Source organism: Sus scrofa, chromosome 5 (assembly GCF_000003025.6).
Source record: "Sus scrofa isolate TJ Tabasco breed Duroc chromosome 5, Sscrofa11.1, whole genome shotgun sequence".
Taxonomy (NCBI): domain Eukaryota; kingdom Metazoa; phylum Chordata; class Mammalia; order Artiodactyla; family Suidae; genus Sus; species Sus scrofa.
In genome coordinates, this window is record NC_010447.5 from 15093898 (window position 1) to 15103035 (window position 9138).

The following is a 9138-nucleotide window of genomic DNA, read 5'->3' on the forward strand; positions in this document are numbered from 1 at the left end:
TCCCAGGGCATTATTTCTTACTTTACTCGACTCTCTTTAGAAAGCTAAAATCTTCACAACACTTTAGTCCCTGCCTTTTCACTACTTCACTGTTCTTACATGATTAGGAACTAGGGTCTTTCTTCCTCCAGCCCAAACCCTATCCTCTCTGAGTTCCAGCAAATGCCAAGACCCCAGGAGGGAAGCTAGGTCAGCATGTGGCAGCTGGCCACTAGAGGGTGGTGTTTCTGTAGTTAAGGGGATGGTGAGCGTCTACAAATTTGGGAGGGAGTGGCAGCCAACAGGTTACCTGTATGGGCGAAAGGAGTAGAAAAGGAAAGTGGGAAAGGTGAGGAGGAGATCCTAGGGTTATGGTCCTGAATGAGTGAGGAAGAGGTAAGGAATGGTAACAAGGCAGGAAGAAAACATTTGCCCTGATTCGCTACCAAAGGCCATAGCCATCAACTCCTTGGAAAAGGAGCTGTTGGCATTGAACTCTCCCCAGATACAGAGAAGTCAACTACAAAAGGATTTCTCAGTTTATTTGCATATATACATTGTCACTCCAGAGAGTCACCTCCACTTCAGGAGTCCCCAGCTCCCCTCACCCAGCCAACATCCAAAACCTACCTAGGCAACTGGGTCCTAAATAAACAATGCCCAGGACTCAAATCCCAATCCCACAGGTTATAACAATTCATTTACTTAGCAAAGACAGAGGGCTAGAGGACACTGCCCGTGAGACATCCTTGCCCCTTTGTAAACATTGACAGCCAGGCCACGGGAGCCTGGGCAAGTGTGCAAACATGAGGGTACCACACTGTGTGCCCAGAGGGCCAGGGACACAGCTGGTAACCAAACCCGTGAGGTCCTGAGGCCCTGCCCCCCAAACCTCTGCTGGAGCCTGGCACATGCCAGGAGCAGAATCAAGGCAGCTACCCCATGCTCAAGGGTTCACATGAGATGGCAACGGTGCTCTTGGCCATATGAATTCTCCACCCGGGCAATCTCCTGGATGACTTTGGTGAAGATGCCTTGAGTCAGCTGCAAGGGATAAGAATTCAGGGCAAAAAAGTTGGTTAGTTCACTGCCAGTACTCTGAGGTGAATACCCTATACTCCCCCACCATCCCCACCACCAAGCGATGCCATAAGAAAAACACTGCTACCCCCCCCACCACCTTCCTAATCTTCAGGCCCAGCACCTGATTATCTCGAGCAGATGACTCCATAAATGTTGCACCCCAGGACTCTGCCAGCTTCTTCCCTTCAACAGCCTGGACCTCCCTGGAAGCAAATTTGGGACATGAAAATGAAGGAGAGCAATGTCCCCCATGATCTTTGCAATATCTCAGTAGAAATCAGATTTCCTCTGATCTATCTCATTCCAAGGTTTGGGAACAGGGTTGGAAGAGGAGAAAATGTAGAAAAACAAAGGAGCCTAGGACTGAGGCTTAAAATATAAAACTATAGCTTTTGCCATAAAAGGGTGATTTTGTTTTAGCCTTCAAGTTAGAAGTGAAAAGAGGTAAAATGACTGGTTCAAGTCAATGGCAGAGCCAGGACAAGGACCTGACTCATTCCTAGTTCAGCTCACTTTCCTTCGCCTGAAGCTACAGAGATTTCCGTACCTGTCTGGAGAGAGATCTGCCTTGTTTCCCACCAGCACCACTGGCAGCCTGTGAGGAAACAGCAGTTACTACGGGATCCCCTCTGTCTCCCATGGACCCCAACCTCCTTCCCATCAGAGCTCGATAATTCCCCATCAGACCAGAGAGAATCTATGTCCTGGCTTCCTCCTTAATTTGGATCCTCAACCTCCCTCTGTCTGCTTTCTCCATTCACGTTTACACTATATCTTTAGCCCCCAGTGTCACATACCGGGTTTTCCCATGGCCTTCATGTAGCTTTTGGTACAGACTCTCAATGACTTGGAAGCTTTAAACACAAGAAGCGAAGCTATAACCTTATTCTGGACCAGCCCTCAGATCCTCCCAAGTACCCCGCTCACAACCTTGGTCACTTACCTATGCAGAGAGGTGACAGAATATACAAGCACATAACCATGGACCCCAATGATGAATGAATAGGGCAGAATGCTGTACTCATCCTGACAAGAAATAGAAACATCAGTACCCAGATCTACAACACTCAGATGGCCAAGGTTGGTGGGCTGCACCCTGGGGACTCTCTGTGGCACACCCTACTCCAGTCACTTCTATTCAGCAAGTATTTACAGAGTTGCCCAAATCAGCGCTGCACGCTACTAGCTGCTAAAATGCTTTTGGGATGAGCCACAGAGGGTGCCAGACTTCATCTCCCAGGACTGAACTGCAACATTTAGATACCCTAGCCCAGGGAGTTGCCTGGTGACCTAGTGGTTAGGACGCAGTGCTTTCACTGCTGCAGCCTGGGTTTAGTCCCTGGTCTGGGAACTGAGATCCCACATTAAGCAGCTTCACACTGTGGCTGAAAAAAATAAATAAATAAAGGATACCCTACCCCAAACTGGTACCTGCCCTGCTGTGTCCACCAGGTGTAGGTGAAACTCATCTTTGCCAAGAGTGACTATCTTGCTGTAAGCTGAAAAGAAAAGAAAACTTAACCGTGAGGTGCCTTGTAGGGCTAGAAACGTGCCCTAATACATTCTTAACCCTGGGGGTGACTTAGATGGGTCAGGGCCAGGGAGCTGTCCAGGAAATTGGAAAGACAACATTAGGCTTCTTATTGTCTACACAAACACCATCCTGGACTCTTGGAAAATGCATACTCTAGCTCCACTCATAGAACAAGATTGCTAGAGAAGAGGTTAGATTTAATGTCTAATTAAATCATCCCCTTGGCACAAGGAAAATCCCAAACGGTGGAATTGGGTGGGGCACCCAAGCTCTCCCTACCCTGTCCCTAGGGGAGAAGTCTACTCACTATTCTCCACAGTAGGATCATAATCTTCTAGGAACTCGCCCTCCACAAATTGATGTGCTAAAGATGTCTTCCCTGTGGAAAGCAGAGGTAGTTGTATCCAAATCACCCATCGACATTCACATCCTCTGTCCTTTAGGGGTGTGACCCTGGACTAAAGGGGACCCCAGATTAGCATCCTGGTCTGTAAATGCCCCCATGCACTGCCTTCCCTTAGCCTACCCTCACCCTCTTTTCGCCCTGGTTCTCTGCACCTTAACCACCGTATGCATGCATACAGGAGCGCCGCAGGAAGCCTTTCCCGCCGCCTTTCCCCACCTCACTCCTGGAAAGATCCGGGATTCCCTAGGTTCCTGTCTGCCCTGCACTGGACACCTAGACTTGCCCCACCCAGAATGCGTCCCCGTCATCGAATCCTAAACCCACCTCCACCTCCCAGAGTAACGCTGAGGACCGCTCGGGCGTTCCAACAGTCAAGCCCACGTTAACTCTTACAAGCTCCCGCTTCCCGCAGCCTTCCACACACTACCAACAGGCCAGCCTTTCTCTCAGCAACCTCTTTCAGTCATCGCTCTACAAGCTGGTTCTAAGGATGCCACCATTCCTTGCCTGGGGCGCGTTCCCGCGGCAGCGCGCCTCCTCTGGCCACAAAGCCACGGTGCATCCATGCTCTCTCCCAGGCGGAGACTCACCTACAGAGCGGTATCCGAGGATGACCACCTTCCTGTAGCGAACTAAAGGCATGGCAGGAGCCGGCCCCCAGGGGCTTGCCGAACTTCGGGCTGAGAGAGCCCCAAGAAAAGAAAGCCGAAGTACAAGCAGGCGCGACAACCGGCACAGGAAAGTCGCTCACCCCGAGCTGCCAAAGGCAAGCTAGAGGGAAACCAAAACAAGCGCCGCGCCCGGAGTTGGCCACGTGATCACAACACAGCAAGACTAAGGCTAGGGAGCCGGGCGACCGGTGAACTACTCTGCCGCGCCGCCCCGGGCTCCGCCCCCCAGGCCGCTCGCTATTGGTCCATTAGAAAAGATAAGGGCGGGGCCGTAGCAGGAGGGAAGGGTGGGCCTCACGTGGAGCGGGAGAACAGCGAGCTGCGCAGGCGCAGTCTAGACCCGGTTCATTCATAAAGAAACAGAAAGGAACCCGGGGTCCTAGAGATGTTTGCGCTTTTGCAACCTGGCAGAAGTGACGGCAAAATATCATGGATGGAAAATACCCATGTGGCCAGGCTGGAATTTCTGGTCAAACGATTCTAGGCTTCCCTTTTGCAAGGTGCCAGGGTCCTTGGGTAGGGGAAGAAAAGGCCAAGTTGCAATACATTACCTCCACTTCCCCAGCCTTCAGCCTCAGATATCATATTGTCAGGTTTCCACAGTCCTCCAGGATCTAACTTCAGAACAGCAATTTTTTTTTTTTTTTTTTTTTGGTCTTTTCAGGGCTGCACCAGAGGCATATGGAAATTCCCAGGCTAGGGGTTGAATCGGAGCTGTGTCCGCTGGCCTACGCCACAGCCACAGCAACGCCGGATCCGAGACACCTCTGCGACCTACACCACACTTCACCGCAATGTTGGATCCTTAAACAAGTAAGCGGGGCCAGGGATCGAACCTGCGTCCTCATGGATACTAGTCAGATTCCTTTCCTCTGAGCCATGACGGGAAGTCCCAGAACTGCAATTCTTATTCCTGGGAAAATTTTTAGAATTTGTGGCCAAGTCCTCTGGGTTTCGCTGTCATAAGCCACGTACTTATTTATTCAGCAAATATTCATTAAGCGTATTCAATATGTTTTAGGCATTACACTTACAGTGATGAATATGACAGATAAGGTCTCATGAAGCTTAAAATCTAATTGGGAAGAAAGAAACATGAACGAGTAAACGCTAGGAAGCTTCCCTTGTGACTCAGTGGAAACAAACCCGGCTAGTAAACACAACGAAGAGGGTTCGATCCCTGGCCTCACTCAATGGGTTAAGGATCCGGTGTTGTTGAGCTGGCTGTAGTTCACACCTGCGGCTAGGATCCCATACTGTATCGCTGCAGCTGTAGCACAAGCCTGCAGCTATAGCTGATTTGACCCCTACCCTGGGAACTTCAATATGCCACAGGTGAGGCCCTAAAAAAGAAAAAAGAAAAAAAGTGCCATAATAAACAGTGTGAGGTCTGTTTAGGGTTAGGGTTAGGGTTAGGGTTAGGGTTAGGGTTAGGGTTAGGGTTAGTGCGTGTGTGCCCAGGAAAGTGCGTGTGTGCAGGCACAGCCAAAAAAAGAAAAAAGAAAAAAAAAAAAACTGTGATAAGAAAAGACCAGTTTAGATCAGTGACACTTCCTCTCAAAGGATGCCCCACTTAAGCTGAGGTCTGAACTGAATGATAGTAAGGAACAAGCTAGCAAAAGATTCAGAGAGAAGAGGAGTTCCCCCTATGGCACAGTAGGTTAAGAATCTGGCTGCACCCAGAGTTCCTGCTGTGGCACAATCAGATTTGCCTTGTCGCCGCAACACCAAGAATCAGGTTCAATACTGGCCTGACACAGTGAGTTAAAGGCTCCTGCTCAGATTCAGTGCCTGGCCTGGGAATTTTGTACGCCTTTGCTTGGGGGAAAAAAAAGGATCAGAAGGATGAGACAGGAGTTCCCATCGTGGTTCAGTGGAAATGAATCTAGTATCCATGAAGACGCAGGTTTGATCCCTGGTCTCAATCAGTGGGTTAAGGATTTGGCATTGCTGTAAGCTGTGGTGTAGGTCACAGACATGGCTTGGATTTGGTGTTGCTGTGGTTGTGGTGCAGGCCAGCAGCTACATCTCCGATTAGACCCCTAGCCTGGGAACCTCCATATGCCAAGGGTGTGACCCTAAAAAGACCAAAAAATTAAAAAAAGAAGGATGAGACAGAGGAATCCATCATTACTATGATGCTCAGATGGAAATAAATTTGTTAAATTCCAGAGGAAGGAGAGCGATAAAGGCTAACTGCATTATTCTTTCATTTATCCACAAATATTTATCAAAAAACCACCACATCCCAGGCACCCTTCCAAGTGTTTAGAATAGAGCGGTGAACAACACAAACAAAGTGTTTGCTCACAAGGAACAAGCATTCTTTTGGGAGAAGACTAACAATCTACAAGTAAGCAATTAATGAGTTACAATTTTATTTTATTTATTTATTTTTTTTTTTGTCTTTTTGCTATTTCTTTGGCCGCTCCCTCGGCATATGGAGGTTCCCAGGCTAGGGGTCTAATCAGAGCTGTGGCCACCAGCCTACGCCAGAGCCACAGCAACGCAGGATCCAAGCCACGTCTGCAATCTACACCACAGCTCACGGCAACGCCGGATCATTAACCCACTGAGCAAGGGCAGGGACCGAACCCGCAACATCATGGTTCCTAGTCGGATTCGTTAACCACTGCGCCATGACGGGAACTCCTGAGTTACAATTTTAAAAAGTAATAACTGCAATGAGAAAAAATAAACAAGACCTTATTGGGATAGAGAGCAACTTGGGGGTGTGATCCTCCTCTTATTTTATGCAATATCCTAGGAAGCATGAGGAGGTAACATTTGTGCCTGAGACTGGAGTAAATGGGTAGCTATTATCACCTTTCTCTTACAGATGTGGAAAGTGAGATTTAGTCATACAGCAGCACACAGAAGTTATTTCTTCTGGAAGGTCCTGATGAGGTGCGTATGTAGGAGTTTGATGGTGTTGGAGGACAGGCTTTCTAAAACTATAGAACCATCTAATGCCTAAAAATGTCCAGATTGGGGAGTTGCCATTGTGGCTCAGTGGTAATGAACCTGTCTAGTATCCATGATGATGGTGATGCAGGTTCAATCCCTGGCGTTGCCCAGTGGGTTAAGGATCCGAGGTTGCTGTGAGCTGTGATGTAGGTTGCAGATGCTGCTCAGATCCTGCATTGCTGTGGCTGTGGTGTAGGTCAGCAACTACAGCTCTGATTCGACCCCTAGACTGGGAACTACCATATGCCACAGGTTCGGCCCTTAAAAAAAATGTCCAGGACGGGAGTCCCTGTTGTGGCTCATCAGGTTAAGGACCTGACATTGTCTCTGTGACCTGGCCTGACCTGGCCTTGCTCAGTGGCTTAAGGATCTGGTGGTGGTGTGGCTGTGGTGTTAGGCCAATAGCTGCAGCTCTGATTTGACCCCTAGCCCAGGGACTTCCATATGCTGCAGGTGTTCCCATTTAAAAAAAAAAAGTCCAGATTGGAGTTCTTCATGTGGCACAATGGGATCAGAGACCTTTTGGGAAAGCTGGGACACAAGTTTGATCCCCAGCCAGCCACAGTGGGTGAAGGATCCAGTGTTGCCACAGCTGCAGCTTAGGTAACAACTGCGGCTTGGATCTGATTTCTGGCCTAGGAATTCCATTTGCCAAGGGGCAGCCAAAAAAGAAAAAAAAAAAAAAATGTCCAGATCCATAAAAGTTTTTTCTAAGGCTTCTTCTTAATCTGGTCTCAGAAAGGGACCCAAATACCTATTCTAATAAGTAAAGGAATTTCCTTGCAGACCAGGAATTTTTTTTTTTTTTTTTTTTTTTTTTTTTTTTTTTTTTAGGGCCACAGCGGCAGCATATGGATGTTCCCAGGCTAGGGGATCAATCAGAGCTGCAGATGCCATCCTACACCACAGCCACAGCAACTCAGGATCCAAGCCGTATCTGTGACCTATACCACAGCTCATAGTAACGCCAGATCCTCAACCCACAGAGTGAGGCCAGGGATGGAACCTGCATTCTCATGGATACTAGTTGGGTTCGTAATCCAGACCCAGCAATTTTATATTGGATTATTGGACCTAAATGATGTTGGCAGTGATTCTAGATTAGGTTTTAAGCACTGTAGGATAAAACCAAGAACAAGATTCAATTAAATTCAATACAAATTTATTCATCTCCAAGAGAAAGACAAATACCATATGATATCACTTATATCTGGAATCTCATATACAGCACAAATGAACCTTTCCACAGAAAAGAAACTCATGGACATGGAGAACAGACTTGTGGTTGCCAAGTGGGGGCGGGGGTGAATGGGAATTTGAGGTTAATAGATGCAAACTATTGCCTTTGGAATGGATAAGTAATGAGATCCTGCTGTATAGCCCTGGGAACTATATCCAGTCACTTATGGTGGCGCATGATAATGTGAGAAAAAAGAATGTGTACATGTATGTGTGACTGGGTCACCTTGCTGTACAGTAGAAAATTGACAGAACACTGTAAAGCAATGATAACGGGGGGAAAAATCGTTATATAAATAAAACAAATTTAGTCATCTCCTGCTTTGTACTAGGCACTCTTAGGATGTTTGCACGCCAGGGATATACAAATAAATAGCAGATGCCCTTAATGCTGTTGGTCTTTCCAGATTAACTCTGTATTCTTTCCCACCCAAAGTTGTGTCCAGAGGTAGCCCTTGCCCCTTGGATTCCAGTGGGGTTCAGCCAAAGGGGAGTGCTCACAGAAGGTCAGGCAGAGGGAAGAAATGGCCTGCGCCCACACTGAAGGTCACAGCACCTCTCAAAGCATCCCCACAGCACACACAGCTCTCTTGTTCTGTTTCCAGTAACTCCCTCCTCTCACCCTTCAGGACTGCAGTGATAACAGCCTCTCTGATACTCACCCTGGGATGCTGCTCTACCCCTTGGGTTTCCTTACATTCTGCCCATACCTTTGTAAATAGTCTATTAAGAGCATCCTTCAAATTCTCTTGTTTTCAATCAGGAAGAAGGCAAAAGGACTAAGACAAAAGGCTTTCTCTTGTGGCTTTTTCTTTTTAAACAGGAAGAGAAGCACTCACAGAAGATTTTTACTTACATCTTCTTGAACAAAACTGGCCATCTCCACCTGCAAGAGAGCCTGGACATCTCAGCACTTTCTTTTCCACACTCTCTCTTAATGGTAGGCAAATGAGAATGAGAGGATGAGAATAAATGTTTCGTGAGCCTTTCTACAAGACCTGCATATCTTGGGACCAAGATATTTGTTTATTAGGAGTTCCCGTCGTGGCGCAGTGGTTAACGAATCCGACTAGGAACCATGAGGTCGCGGGTTCGATCCCTGCCCTTGCTCAGTGGGTTAAAGATCCGGCGTTGCCGTGAGCTGTGGTGTAGGTTGCAGACGTGGCTTGGATCCTGCGTTGCTGTGGCTCTGGCGTAGGCCAGTGGCTACAGCTCCGATTCAACCCCTATCCTGGGAACCTCCATATGCTGCGGGAGCG

General features: G+C 47.9%; 1 protein-coding gene across 2 annotated transcripts; it reads right to left on the minus strand.

Moving 5' to 3' along the window:
- On the minus strand, positions 501-3888 carry RHEBL1 (Ras homolog enriched in brain like 1). 2 transcript variants are annotated; one of them, XM_003126102.4, is made up of 8 exons: positions 3593-3888; positions 2904-2975; positions 2494-2561; positions 2006-2088; positions 1860-1916; positions 1610-1657; positions 1184-1265; positions 501-1023 (listed from the first exon to the last, which is right to left on the minus strand). In XM_003126102.4, the coding sequence occupies exons 1-8, from the start codon at positions 3642-3644 to the stop codon at positions 934-936; spliced, it is 552 nt and encodes a 183-aa protein (XP_003126150.1). In that variant the 5' UTR covers positions 3645-3888; the 3' UTR covers positions 501-933. The 2 variants fall into 2 exon arrangements, with proteins under 2 accessions (XP_003126150.1, XP_020947253.1); XM_021091594.1 differs by lacking the exon at positions 1860-1916.

Excerpts from the sequence above, each read along its gene's own strand:
- RHEBL1 (XM_003126102.4), bottom strand. The coding sequence starts at position 3,644 with ATGCCTTTAGTTCGCTACAGGAAGGTGGTCATCCTCGGATACCGCTCT. Across the intron at positions 2,976-3,592 it reads CCTCGGATACCGCTCTGTAG|GGAAGACATCTTTAGCACAT; the intron begins GTGAGTCTCCGC and ends TGCTTTCCACAG. Across the intron at positions 1,024-1,183 it reads CATCTGCTCGAGATAATCAG|CTGACTCAAGGCATCTTCAC; the intron begins GTGCTGGGCCTG and ends TATCCCTTGCAG.